Source organism: Aphelocoma coerulescens, chromosome 1, assembly GCF_041296385.1.
Source record: "Aphelocoma coerulescens isolate FSJ_1873_10779 chromosome 1, UR_Acoe_1.0, whole genome shotgun sequence".
In the NCBI taxonomy this organism is placed as follows: Eukaryota; Metazoa; Chordata; class Aves; order Passeriformes; family Corvidae; genus Aphelocoma; species Aphelocoma coerulescens.
Window position 1 is genome coordinate 71327285 of NC_091013.1, and position 15754 is coordinate 71343038.

The 15754-nt window shown below is 36.2% G+C and overlaps 1 protein-coding gene across 3 annotated transcripts in view; it reads right to left on the reverse strand.

Annotated features, from left to right (window-relative positions):
- The window catches only part of B3GLCT (beta 3-glucosyltransferase), a 50033-nt gene that overhangs the window by 19511 nt on the left and 14768 nt on the right, over nt 1–15754 (reverse strand). For all 3 annotated transcript variants that reach the window (XM_069012494.1, XM_069012483.1, XM_069012474.1), the window contains one exon: nt 3455–3531. In XM_069012494.1, the coding sequence (XP_068868595.1) occupies nt 3455–3531 (77 nt within the window). The remainder of the gene's footprint in view (nt 1–3454; nt 3532–15754) is intronic.

The following is a 15754-nucleotide window of genomic DNA, read 5'->3' on the forward strand; positions in this document are numbered from 1 at the left end:
CACCACTGGCTGTCTGACAGCACTGCAGCCACTGAAAATGCCTCATGAGAGCTTTTCTCACAGCTGTTGGACACTGATCATTCCCAACCTAAGAGCTTCATTAGCTTTTCCAGTACAGTGAAACTGTACAGATTGAAGGGATTCCTCAAAGATAGCAATAATCTCAATGCAGGATTCCCGACTCCCTCAGAAAAAAAAGCCATTCCTTGTTTCTCTGCTCCTCCCACCTTCATTCTTCCACTACTTACCAAAACAAAGCTGTACTAATTAATAATATCCTAATGGAAAAAAACTACAATCTTTATTTGTCCAGTTTCCTTTGCATGGCTTTTACATCAATTCAATTTAACAAATCATCTGAGGAGAGGGATAAGAAAACCAGTACCTATAAACATCACAGTCTGCTTTCTCCACAGCACTTCCTACTGATAAAATCAGCAATGAAAAAAACAGCAGAAATGGAAGTCAGCAGAAGTAAGTAAAAAAGTTTGATTGGATCATTTATGTTTTGGGGAATGATGTTTGCCCAAAAAAAACCCCAAAGACCAAAACCCACTTGAAAAGCCAAACCCATCATCTGAGAAACACTTAAGCTAGAAAATGTGTTCCCTGCCTCTGCAGATATTGAAATAACATGCTAGAAGCACCAGATGGTTGCCAGGTGTTAAACTAGTTCAGTCTTTTTTCATCTGGGACAAGTTATTGTGCTTATTATTTGGGCTGGGGTAGAATTAATTTTCTTTACAGTATCACAACAGTCATCTTCCTGCTGAGCTACCTTTCCTCTGTGTCTTGCAACAGTATTTGACTATTCACTGCTTTCTGCTTAAGACACTTATCTGCTAAACTACAGGAGCCAGAAGAACTCATCATTCATCCTTTCAGTTCATAAAAGCATATACTTGGTGCATAGTCAACACTGAAATCCAGCCAACTCTCTGCCATTCAGCCAAGCAAAAAAGATTCAATTTGGAAAACCACTTCCTAGCTGTCCCCTCTAAAACTTGCCAAACAAGTACAGAAAGGGTATCAGATACACCTCAGGTTTTTAAATATGTACAGTACTTAATGCCCTGTGAAGTCTGCAGGCTTTTCTCTCACATGTTAGTGCTCAGCTACAACTTCAAGACAGAAATGTGTGGATTTACATGAAAGCAGATGGGTGAAGTGCAAAGGGAAAACACAAGAATGACCCCTACAAAAAGAATTACTGCATCTTGTGAATACAGCACACGTAAGTTCACAAAAATAATTATCAGCTCATCTAGCTATTGATGGACAAATAGAATGATTCCCAAGGCTAAGTACTTAAGGTCTCCAAGAGAGTCTAATTGAGACCTCAGAGCAGAGAAGTTTGGAGTTCAGACTACAAGGGGCCATTGGAGATATCCAGATAAGATCCTGTTTTGGATAATTTTTTAAAAAGGGATTTCTTCTCTGCTGAATGAACATGGTTACTGAGAAGAAATGTAGCAGGCCTTCTGGGCACAGTAAGGATTCTATGTCATAAGATATCCACTGATTGTATCTTCTGACATTACATATTTTGTCCAACTTAACATGTGTCCAAGAACTAAAAATTAAGAATTTTCATAATTGCTTAGAGACCTCTGTAGATACAAAAATGCTGCTAGCGAGGATTTTCTTGTTATTTTCTAAGTCCGTGAGAGACTTTTCTCTCTCACAGAAGAGGTAGCAGGGAATGTAAACAACCCAGACACCTGCAACCTTGAAAAGTCTTGTTTATGGTATAGTAGAAAAATATTTTGACAATGGATGTTTTAGGATTTTAGCCAATCACCCCCAAGGGGTGGCTGGCCCTTTGTCCAATTAGGCTATGAAGAAAAAAAGTCTATAAAAGAGTTTGTAAAATAATTAAATAAATCAATCTTGCTGCACAACTCCTGCCTGCTGGATCTTCTCCTCCTCCTCCTCCCTATGGCTGCGGGACACGGTGCTATACCGTAGGAACCAGGCCTGCGGTAATAGACCTCCTTAAAATGCTGACAACTACAGGACTGAGAAAAGCTGTTTTTTCAAAACCAGTTTTCTGATACAGATGCACCTTATATCACAAGTAAAAGCATCATCAGCTGCTGCAGAATGGGCCAAACTCCCTTCTTCCTCTTTTGTCCATTAAGAAAACAAAACAATAAAAGCTTCAAAACATCAACATACTTCCAAACTGCTCCATGTCTTCATTTGCCAAAAGTACTAAGTGAAACAGTACACACAAGGAAACTCATACTCCTGAAATCTCAAGATGGAAATCCTCTACTTAAGACTCCTCTTCTGATTTCTAAAGAATTCTCTTCTGCTTTCTCACACAAATAAGCATTTGTATTTTTGCTTTTAGTTTTGCTATCTTATAAGAGCTATATCTGTAAACCCTATCACCAAGACATAAATAATTAAGAAGAGGAACCACAAGGTCATTGAAACAGGAGCTAAGAGGGAAAAAAAGAATGATTGATAGTTGGAACATAATCTTCCAGTTTTTCGATTTACTTCAAATCTCTTTTGCTATTTTTCACAGTTTACATATATCTCAAAGACAGCCACTATACAAACACTATTTTCATGTTTCTACACACAAAGCAGAAGGAAAAATATCCTGTCCTGCAATCATTCTGATATGAAAACCTCACCCTAAATCTACTAGATTACATGAACTAAATTAAACTTCAAGAGGCTGCAGATTTCAAATGCAAGCTTCAGGCAAAAGATAGTCTTCAGTATCACAGAGCTTGAGGATTTCTGAAACAAAGTCATTGTTTCCTGACACTTTGCAAGATACTACCACTACTACCATATAAATGTAGCAGGTCTTCCTTGAAGCCATCTGCATAAGCTAAGAAGAAAACATATTTGAGATTTGAGACTACCTGTCTTTTCTGATCATACTAATATGAAAATTGGCCATATAAGCATCTAAAAAGATGCTGAAACCTACACTTCTCACTACAGAGACATATCACCTCTCACAAACAATAAAAGTAATAAAAAACCCAAACAGCTATTATGATACATCCAAAAAAAAAAAAAAAAATTACTCCATTTAGTCAAGTAATCTGAAAGATCAAAATTTCTGTAATATCTCACACCTTACACTATAAGAACTGGGGACCAAATAGAAAAATGCACATTTAAACAAGCTGTTTCTTTAGACTAGTTTACTTCCCTAATAATTTTTAAATGCACAGTGATTTGAGGAAGGTAGTTGCTCAGTTAAATTCTATTATTACTGTTCTTTTATTTAAAATAGGTTCCTCTGATTTAGTTAAGTTTATCAGAAAACTGCTTTGTAAAACACACAAAAAAAAATACAGTAAGAAAGTTAAAATATAAGGTTGCAACTCTCATTAAAAAACTTTGCTTCTGAAAAAAGAGTTAACTAATATATATATTCTTGGTTACAAAAACTTCTGAAAATAACGGACATTCATTCACTTACTCTCTCATTAATGGCAATATTGTCCATGCACCTTCATGCCTGTTGATCTGATGAATAAGCAGAACTGTAGGCAATTCCTTTAAGAAAAATAAAAAAATTCCCATTAAATTTGAATTATATATACTTTCTTTCTAAGTATCAATTAATCTTTAAAAAATTATTCTGGAATGACTACTTAGTTTTCATTGTTTCTGACTGGCAAGTAGCACTGAAGAATAGATGACTTAGGATGGTCTGAAATAAGGTGACCTGCAATTTAGGGATAGTGCCTCTTCCAACTCATAATTTCTTAATTGTCTTTTAGTTATAAAGCTAACAGACTTCAAGTTAAATGCTTTGCATAAGAACCCATGTAATCAATATACCATAGTAATCTCCTTGTTATACCATAAAATCCCATACTGTAAAGAAGTAATTAATGTAGGGTATTCTACAAAGGCTTCCATTGGACAGGCATGTTACACACAGCTTAAGTGAGAGTTCTATCACTCTTTACTTTGAGCTGAGCTTCGACCTGTCACACTAACATCATTACAAAACCCATGGATTTACACAAAAATCAAAATGAGGAGCCAGCATTTTCTTCTTCCTGAAAGATCAAAGAAGCTTTCCTACGAAGAAAAATATTTCTCATAAATTCCTTTGCTCTTTTGTTACTTGAAACCTCTTTGATGTGGCAGATCCCAATGTCTAGCAGATAAGCTACCATTCTGGGGTAGTTTCCAAAAAAACACCATTTAAACACAGCTTTCTGATAAACTAAACTGCACAATTTGTAATACAGGCGAAAAGCTGGATACAGATACATCCCTTAATACACAGAGTACCTCACTCCATCAACGAGTCCAGTCCTCCACTGCAGCATCATTCTGCCTGGATGTGACACCAGCTAAGACAAGGGAGAGGTTCCCTGCTCACCTGACAGTCTGACAGGGGGTTACTGCCCACAGGAGCATGGGACTCAATACAGGATTCAGGGGAACAGCAGTTTAGGCTGGCACAAAACTTCACATGAGATGCTTAGGGAAGAGGAAAGGGTCAGGTGGTGGGTGGTTTAAGTCCAGCTGGAAATTAAGCACCAAAGAGCTGCTCACTCAATGCCCCTCTTTCCCCACCCTAGCTGAAACCAGGACTAGGAGAAAAAAACATTGGTAAGTACAGGGAAAAAAGGGAGCTGGTCACTTGTAACAAATTACTGGTCAGGACAATTGTCTGGCCATGCCCTGCACTGATCACTGCAGTCTGTCCTGTCCTTAAATCCCCCTTCTAACTCCTGGGCAGGAGGTTTTGTGTGTCTGTATTTGGAGACCTGTGTTCCCACAGCCAGAGAGGACCATGAGTCATAGGGGTGCACCTGTCTCTCCAGGCCCTAATCCTTTTCCACTTACAGCTTGCATATGCCAAACATTCCTGCTTGATGAATGCTTTTTGTGAATGATGGCATTAATATAAAATTCACATGTAAACACAAAAATAATTTATTTTCTAAGAAAAGCTCTAAGATAAAGTTTACACTATTTGCTGACTCTGTCAAGTTTTCTTTAAATCCTTTTTAAGGGCAGTTAAGCACAGCACCTAAAAATACATAAAACCTCCAAATTTCATATGCTAAAGAAAACATCACTACTGCTCTAAGGAATAACTGTATCTCCTAGTAGTGCATAAACCTTACACAAAAACAAAGATTTATGCTATTGGAATGGCCCAAATTGAAAAGAAACAATGCCAAAACTCTAATTTGGAACAGGATATTCACCTGCATCTCAAAAATCAGCATTTCTGATTTATGGTTCCAGTTCAAGCCAACCTAACAAATATGTTTCTGCTTGTTTTCAATTTACTGAAAAACCAAAAGTTCAGAGTTTTTTTTGTGGAAGTGGCAAATCTTAGTCACAGTATGCTCAACATCTTGTATTTCACTAAAATGTAAGAATGGTAAAATTTACTTTGGTATAGTTTTATTTTTATTGATTTTATTTACTTTATTTATATGCTTATTTTTGGCATAAGTTTATGGTAAAACCGTAAAATTATGTTTACTTCTGCGATGGCAGATAGGAAGATAAAAGAGCAGACCTTTATTTTTACCTGCAGTTACACTAGTATTTGCAGGCAGCCATGCATTTCATGTACAGTAGGATCCAGACAAAGAAAAAAGTAGTTAATAATAATATACTCAGTGTCTCTATCACGCTGAAGGCTGAAACTGGATTAATTTTAGATAAAAACAGCATTTGCCCATGCAAAAGGAATGAAGTAAGTGACATAATCTAAGTAGCTGTACCACATGCTCAGTTATCTCCTCTTTAACAAAAAGCCAGCAATTTCCTTTGTGCAGAGCAAAGGAGTGAGGATAAAGAGAAAGCACTCTCTCTTGAGCTAATTCAATACTTTTACAAGGTATCTTTTCTCTCTGACATTCTCATAAACCTGCTCTCTTTCTCTACAACATAAAAATACATGTCTTGCATGATCCTTTCCTTCCACTCACTTCTACCCATGCATCAATTCTAATTTAATAAAGGAGATGCTTCAAACACTGTGCAGGTAAAACAGCCTCTTTAAAAAGTACAGGAAGATCTCTGTTGCTTTTCCTCTCTCATTTAATGTATTCTCACTTTGAACCTAGTGGAACTGGGCTGACCTATTCATTTTATTTATTCTGTCTTCAGTACGAGGACAGAAAAAAAAAGCAAAATGTAGCTGGTGCCAGCTTTGAGGAGTGGAAGGGCACGTGCAGTCAAGGTAACAATATGTAACTTACACATTGTGTCTGTCTCATAAAACTCTCCTACAAATGCTTCCATGGCCTGTACTGCATTCACTGGTTATTTTAGCTTGAAACGACTGTTTTCACAATTACAAACCACATGTGTTTTCACACATATCAACATTTTACATATGACACAAGTAAAGTATCTTATAATCTAAATAAAAAAATTTAATCACTTTTTGAAGACTGAGAAACTACCCTCCCCACTTTCACAACTGAGCTGAGTCTAAAGGGCAAAACCAAAAAATGGAATTGCTTGTGATCAGAAATAACCATATAAGACATTTTTACTCCAAATGCCACCTACTCTATCAGCATAGTGAGAGCAGCAATATCTGCCAAAGATTACAATTGCGAACTTTATACAAACAAAAAACTAAGTGTGAGTAAAGGGGTTAGATCCACATTTTGAAACCAATTCTAAAGACACAGCCTCACACAGCCTCATTTGTACCTTAAAATCATTTAGTATTTTTTATGCAAGTTGAAGTATGAAGATGCTAGCAACACAATCGATTTCACAACAAATAATTGAGAGAACTCTGGTTCTTGAATGTAAATATTGAAAGTTCTCTTCATTAACATGAAAAAACTTGGAGGAATACCATATCCAATAACAAAAAGGTAATTCAAAATAAAATAATTAAGAACTAAGTAAGGAAATTGTTAACCTGAAATAAGTATCTGTTTTCTTTCTGCACTACATGCAATTTCATATTAATCAACCAAATCCTATAGAAGAAATGTGCAATTTATAGAGAACAAAACTGTAGAGTGCAACAACAAAGAAAAATGCTAAGGTTTCACAGACTACAAGGCCAAAATGGGCTTCTGTATGCACCCAGGGTGGCAGAGATCACCCCCAGCTAAAATTGGATTTCCAGGCTAGGTCACATCCTCTATGACCCTCTAGCAGAATTTTGCTTTGTTTTCCTACAAAATAGTTCACTGAATTTCATCTAAGCATAACCAAACCTTGCCCCAAGTGTATTGTTTTGTGGGAACATGCTTTATTAGAACACAATTCAAACTAGATCTTGCTCAGCACTATTAATTGTATGTCCTGTGTGACATGATTTTGCAAGTGTGACATAGAAACAGGTACGGAACTGCGGTGAAATGCAAAACACTTCAGTAACGTGTTCATTGTTATATTACTGAGTCACCTGATCAGAGCAAAAAGCAACCTTGTAATACACTAGAGAAAAATAAAGTCGTGTATAGGAATTTGCTCCTAATGAGTCCAGTTTGCTCATATCTGCAGGTGTCTTGCATATATCCCTGTGCTTTGTGAGCTTATTAAACTGTCTCATGCAGCCCAGAGACGGGGGGCAGGAGTGGGGATCTTAAACCCTGAGCACTGCAGCTGAACTGCACAGCTCCAGAATTAGAAATGTTTTCCTATCTCTACATACCCTACAAGCACATAACAACGTTTTCCCTACTCTCATCTTCTTTTCAGTAATCATTCCTAAGACACATTCAGAGCTAGCCTACCTTCTCAGCCTTCCCTTGGGAGGTTAAATAAGCCAAGCTCTTACAGTCATCTGCTATGACTACTTTGACAAAGTAGAGCTGTGAATACATACTGAAGTCTCCCTACAGTTTTATTTTCACAAATATGCCAATTCTGTAGACATCCTGAAGGATTTCTAAAAGAAAGTAATAGCAATAGTAAAAGAAAGTAATAGCAAATCTCCTACCTCTAAGCCCAGTGGGTCAGACAATTGGGTGGGAATTGCCAGCTTCAAACATTACACCGAACACTACGTCTTCTCTATATTCTAACAATTTGCTTAAATATTGAAAATTACAATACACATTTCAAATATTTTTCATGTTTTAAAGACATAAATATCAATTTTATCAGAGCCCCATGTCCAAGAATCCAGGACAAAATATTATTTCAATAATCCCATTCAAATAAAACTTTAAAGTACTATTTTACAACACCACTGTAAAAGAACTTTGCTTCTGTTTAACACATCAGTTATCTGTGAGCTCCTCCAAAGTTGTCTAGTTCTTTTAATTCCTTGCTCTATTTCTCCCTTTAGGCTGCATCCATAGAATTGTAGCATAGTTTTGAGTTGGAAGGAACCTTTAAAGCTCATCTAGTCCAAACCCCTCCAGTGAGAGAGGCATCTTAAATTATATCAGGTTGCTCAGAGCCCTGACCAGAATGATCTTAGATGTTCCCAGGGATGGGATATCAACCACCTCTCTGGGCAAACTGTCAGCCTCACTGTAAAAAATTTCTTCCTTATGTTGAGTCTGAATCTATTCTCTTTTAGTTTAAAAACTTTACCCTTTTCCTTATCATTACAGGCCCTAAAAAAAGGCTGTTCCCTTCTTTATAATCCCCCTTTAAGTACTGAAAGGCCACAATAAGGTTTAAAAAAACCCCACGACAACAAAACCCATATTCCTAATAAAGCATAGTTTCCAATAATAATCTTTTGCTCCTCAGGAAGCCCAAAGTAATAAAGTATAATGTACTATTTTCCATTAGAGGAAATTTCTACTTCTGTCTTACTCTCAGATGCCTGGTTATCATTTTCAAAAAGACCTGAGTTTTCATAATATATTATGGGTAATTTCAGAGAGCTCAGTGAAATGCCATAGTGTTACCCTGCTTTCACAAATCAAGAGCAAGTACTTTGTGCAAGTCTGTCATCAAATGATCTTACATTAAAGAAAACATGGAAGCATTTACCTAATTGTATGGAAAAAATAACTAGAACTTAAGGTAATCTGAAGTGTTCCTGGCAGTAACTTCAGAATAGAGGCAACGACAACAAAAAAAACTCCCCAAAAAACCAAACCAAAACAAAAAAACCCAAACAAAACAAAACAAAACCAAAAAAGATAAAGCTTTCTACGACAATAATACCCTGTCACAAAACCCTATAATTATCATTAATTAAAGCTTTTCATGTAGGAAAGATGCTGGCAGTCACTGATTTTGTATTTTACTTATTTTCAACAATAGTGGGAATGAGTTTCAGCAAGTGTATTACCACATGGCCAATTCCTAACATGCTGCCTAAACTTCCCCCAACTGGAAAATCAGTAGAAAGTCCAGTAAAGATTTTTGTGATCCAGAAATAATTCGCCTGTGCTCAGTAGTAATCAGTTACTTTGATTTGCATTATGTTGATGTGACACTCCAAGATTTTCCTCAACTATTGGTTCAAATGACCTGCAGCAAACCATCATACAAAAATTTATAAATGCACCTATGCTTTCCAGTATCAGGAGGAAAAAATGTGTTGACAATTGCCTCTAACCTTGAATTGATCATAATTCAGATGACCAGAACATGAGAAATAAGTATCTCCCCCCTCAAATATATGTTCATCAACAAATTAATAATGTGCCCCACTCCTTCCATCCAATTAGTAAAAAACCATGGAATAGTTCTAATTTAATTTACGCTGGGCTACATGTTGAACTTACCAAATAAAAAGTGTAGCTTTGGAGGAAAAATTTCATTCAATATGAAAGTTATCACCAATTTAGTTTGCATTTAATTTTCTTTTTTCCTCCCCTAGGATCCTCCATCTTCCCCTTAGATATCCTATATCTTCCCGGTTCTGTTCTTTGAGAGCTACTGATCACCAACATCACAAATTAAATATTATTTTGTAACGAAACAAATAAAAAGATGTGGAAAAAAATCTTGAAAAGTTTTGAGTGCTTATTTTAAATGCTACCACAGATGTGTATAATAAAACAGTAGCCTAGAATAACAACAATTATTGCAGTAAAGTGCCATTTGTTTGGTCTTCACTTGAATGAATAAAAAGCAGTGAGGAATACTTTCTCCAGAGCTCACAGTTTACAAGAATTCTAAATAAATGCAATCATACAAAAGACAAACATGGTATATAGTACATAGCTATTATTCATGAAAGCCAGTATTAAAGATGAACCACTATAATTATGTTGCCAATTGGTCTGAGTAACATCTTCATTTAGAATGTGTTTAAGACAGAATTTTAGTATTGTAGTTGATAATATTAGTGTGTAAACTGAATTTTTACTTAAAAGCAAAATCTTTCTCAATCCCAACCAGTGTATAAAAACATTTCAGGTTGGATATTAGGAAAGATTTCTTCACTGAAAGAGTGGTTAAGCATTGGAACAGGCTTCCCAGGGCAGCGGTGGAGTCACCATCCCTGGAAGTGTTCAAAAAACTGAGCAGATGTGGCACTTCCTGATAATGGTTTAGTGGGCATGGTGGTATTCAGTCAAAGACTTGATGATTTGGGGATCTTTCTCAACCTTAACAACTTTATGATTCAAGCAATGAAATTTAAGCAATGTATGGGGTTCAGCTGATTCTTTTAATATCAGCAAATCTAGCAATATAAGTAGATTTTTTTATCCACAGAAAGCCTGAAGCATCTTTCACTGACAGCAAGATTGAGACAGTTGTGTCCCAAGCTAAATCAGTGTGACACATGAGGGAGCAGGTCCTTTCCCCACAACGGGCTCTGGCCAAATAAACCCAATGTACCTTTTTTAACTAGGAAAGAAGGGAAGGAACAGCAGAGCAGAAAGAAGCTTTCACGAGGCAAGAAATTTGGTGTATGTATTTCAAGTACTGGTATAGATGCTCAGGAGAACTTACAGGAACAAAACAACTGTCACCAGGTAATGATTTTAATCGGATGATTTAGCAATTCTAGTCTCATGTATACTTGAGCACTCTATTCAGAGATGACTGAGCAATTTTAATACAGCCAACAGCACTGGAGGAGGAAGCTTTATAGCACTCTCTTATTCTTTACTAAGGAAAGAAATACCTTAGTAAAATGGGTTCGTTCAAATCCTATTAAGTATGCAGAGATTGCTGCAGAAGAGGCTGAGACACTTAGCCTAAAGCACTTTAAACTTCCAAATTTCTTGTATATATTTTGCCCTGACATGACAAGACATCTCTGTGAGGTGACAGGTCCTATTTTCTGCATTAAAAAAGCCAAGGCAGTTACCATACATTTGACTGGTAAAAGCAGCTATATAAAAATGGTATATGATGTGTAAGGCAGGGCTGAGGGGAGCCCATTCATCACTACTAAAACATTTAAAAGATCTCATTAGTGCAGAATTATCCAACTTCTACAAATTCCTTTAAATCTGCTAAGCATCCGTTAGAGGAATATGATCCTGTTCACCTGCCAGCACTACAGTGTAGGTAACTTTTACATTTTCAGCAGTTAATGAGCTAGGCATCAATTCTGCTGATAATAAAGCCTAGCAATTGTCAACAGGATGCCAGTACCTTTGCAGAATGAGAAGCAAGGGCATATTAGAAAGTCAAAGATCAAACAATTAAAACAAAAAGCCAGGAGAACAGCTGGAGGAAAGCAAAGAAAACAAAAGTCACTCAAATATGTAAAGCCCTGCAAGTTGGCCTCCAAGAGATTTAAGACAACTCTGAAATACATTTTCAAAACCAAGCAGTACACCTTTCCTGGAACAGTTTCACGAGATTTTATTTTGAATGCACCTCACCTTTCAACAGAACAGAATTTAGAAGCATTTCAGAACTTGAGCACCCAAATATTGAAGCCCCAGAATGAGCACTTTAAAATGCAAATCCTAAAAGGAATGAAGCATTATGAAGAAAGACAAAGAAAAATGACCAAGAGAATACTGATACTAGGCAATGTATGCAAGCAGAGTAAGTAACACAACATAAAACAAACACAGGTGATAACATAGATAAAAAGGTGGAAATAGGAACTTTACACACTGACCACTTAAATACACACACTTATTAGGGTTCTATATTGCAAGCTCTCCCCACATAATATAAGTGTGGTCAGATTTGGAAAATAAATGTAAATATTAAAGTTGTGGATGATGTTACAAACACAAGAACAAATAAATCCTTGCAGAAGAAAAAAGAAAGTTGTTGCTAGGAAGGGAACAAAGGGCACACTATTATTTTAAACAAAAAACCAAAGGGCATCTATCTAGTAATACTGAGAAATCAAAAAGTTTAAAGCTTTTAAAGTTAAACCATACCTGTTTTAATTATAAAAATAGGGTTGAACTTAATATGGTGGAAAACCTTGCCATAAAGACAACCTACTGTAGACACAGAGATGGAGGGGCAGGTCAGAATGTAGTCCAACGCTTCACTTGAATCTGTTAAACCTTGTTAAAACTGCAAGATCAAAAAATGAATCACCTGATCAGCCTCAGCTGGAAAGTGGCTTCCATGGAATGGGAAGCCATTACAGGAGGGAGAGAAGTAAACAGGGTTTTCATACTAGAATCCTAAATTTAAGCAAGTAACTGAAAATTGAAGCAATAGGTATATTATGGATTGCATTGCATTTATGGCATTAATTTTGAAAGGTCTCAAGCAAGTTGTATCTATTTTATCTAAACATACAAATCAATTTAAAAACAACTCAGTTGCCTTGAAAAAGAAGTTTTTTCACTAAATTTTCTAACTACAACATTATTAACTTGCATGTGAGCTTTACAATAAGTTCAGACCTAGTCCAAGAACTACTGGGAAATTTTAACTACAGAGCTTGTTGTAGGTCAAGAAGAGGAATGTATGCCATTCATTTGTGGAATATATCTATCATGGAATGAAATAAGGAGAATACAGTCCAAGAAAAACATTTGCAGAGTTGTTTCTATCATAGCCTGATAGTATTGAAAAATTGAAAATTTCAGGTGAGATATGGATGTCAGAATATAGTGAATTCTGAATTTGTTGTATTCTGAATATAGGAAATAGTATTAAAACAATAACAGAGGAATATGTTAGAAAACAGAACTTCAGCTAGCTTCACTCCAGCATCTGAAATCAAATGTGAAAACAGAGCTAGGAAGAACTTCAGGAAATATTAATTCACCCAGGATGTCTCACTGGCAAATTAAGGAAAAAAAAGATAACTGCCTACAAACTCCCTGAAAGTAATCTCTCAGAGATGGCCAGAAGATCAATAGGAACAATTTGGAGACAGATAATTTCTGATAGGAATGTGGTGATGGCTTAACATACATACCTCAAAACTGAAGCAAACTAATTTTACTTTTTTCCCCCTCTCCAATCCTTTAACAAAGAAATCTTCCGTATTATTAAAACAGTGCATGCTGCCATCAGTACAGCCTAGGCAATTAAAAAGAACAGGTTTTTAAAGCACACAATCGTGCCCAATGGTCACTGGCACCTTGGCAACAGATACTGTGGCCATGAACCTAATGACACAGTAACACTGACACGGGCACTAAGAGGCTTTTCAACACCAGAGATCAGCAGCTAAGACACTGAGTTACAATTAATTTGTGTTGAAAGCAGAAAAACAGAACCTTGTGTAGGCATGATCTTGTAAGATAACGAAGACACTGAACTTCTGAGGCACAGACCACTGGCACAGGCCAGCTGGGTTTCTGATCATCTTTGTTCTGGCTGCACTTCAGGAAATAGGATATTGCAAAATTGTTTTAAATAAACAGGAACAAAACTATAGTATGCTCCTAACATTTGTCACTTGTTTTCACATCAGTCAACTGGAAACTGGGGGACTAAAGAAAAAAATGGTATTTTGAAAGTTTAACGATGATATTAACTAAAGCAAGCACTTACTCATGAAACATAGTATACATCCATTTCCTACATACAGTTCCACACTTTGGACTGCACTTGTTTCATTCAAACTGATGTTAAAAATCACTATAGTAACAGTCCTCAAACTCACAAAATGAGCAGTACTTCTCTTCATATGCAGAGGTATTTTAAATGTATGAAACTTCATTTCTGTGTGATGTCACAATATACACGACTTTGCTAAAAACAAAATAAGCCCAGTAGTAAAAATACTGCAAATTAGAGTTACAACACTCCTATAAAACAGAATTCATACTTCACATCATCTATTACTCACATGGAAGTATGTGACACTCATTTTCATTTTCCAATACTCCATGGTAAGAGTTTTAAAATATTCTTACATCATTGCTTTGTTGTTTTGTTTTGGTGTTTTGGTTTTTTATTTTAACTCCATTAAAAACAGTATTAATTTGCTATAGTTCTTTTGGTTAATAAACATGGGACCTCATTTGATCTCCAGACTTTTCAGGAAAAATTACAGTTTTTTGAATTGGCTGAGGGTGTTCAACATAAGAACCCTCAAGGACCCAAAGCAAAAAAACCTCTTACTCTACCAGACCGGTTTTCATAGGGAAATACACAGACTTTTGTCTTCTAAACAGTGTCACAATGACGGGCAATTAAAAAGCATTGACTGCATCTAAACCAGTAATTTTTCCAAAAATTTATTTTACCTGTTTTCTCATTTTAAATGTAATAGCCGAAAAGTAATCCTGATTTTGAATTTTTTAAGACAGAAAGGGTGTAATCCCAAATATTACTATTTTACGCTCCCAACAGCTTCCTCACTCTTATTCGGTGCTTCTTACGAAGGTCTAGTTTACAGGGGTTAAATGTTCAGGAATCTCAGGAAATAAAGAAGATTGGTAGAAACTGTAATGAATTTTTGCCATTGTTAAATTCTAGCTGAAGAGTTTTGGTTAATGTTCAATAAATCGCTATGGAAAATGCTTTTAAGCAAGAACAAAATACTGACATCTACTGGTGATTGCAATTACAGATTGGTTTCACATTAAAAAAAATGGTTTAAGTACACTGTAGAAGCAAATAAATGGACAAATCATTGTAAGCATTAATGCCAGTGACTTGATCCATTTGGAAGTGAGACATATATGCTAGTGTAGTGAAGTAACACAAATCTAGCAGTTGGCTTCCCTGTCTCATTTTAAACCAGCAGAAAATAATGAAACCTTATGGACTAAACATCTATTGCTTGGGCCTGTAACAACAGAGGAGTGAACCTGATGATTCAGTCCTTTGTTTCAATACAGCAGTTGTCCTTGAAAACACAAGGATCTAACTGGTTTTGCCCGAAACTAATAATTTCATATGTATTATTTGCCATGAAAAATGCTAACTTCAAATGTTGATACGCAGGATTGCAGAGATTATCTGCCCCATCTCCATAATCAGCATTATTGGGTCATACCTCACTGTGGCATTGTGAGTTGACCAAAACAATCACGGCATACCAAGTACCTGCTGACTACGACCGTTGATTCTTTTCCTATACACTGATGGCTTTCCCCTTTCCCCAAATTTCAGATATGAGATTTTTGGTGGGATTTCCATCACTGATTCTCTTAAGACACCATGACTCCTGTTGAAGAGGTAACTTCTAATACTGGAAAAGCATCACCATTTCAGCATTCCCTTAAAGGCATCTCCTTAATTAGGCGATAAAGTTTTTCAGAAGCCACATCAGTTTCAGGTACAACCCTGATTACAAGAAGATTTTACCTCTCTCCCACAAAACATATGCCTGCCTCACTGAAAACATTTGTACTTCTACTAACTGAACTTTTCATTACTCATATTCTGCAACATCAATTACAGAACTCAGCTAAAATCCTTGGGTTTAACAACTGACACCATAATCCTCTCTGCA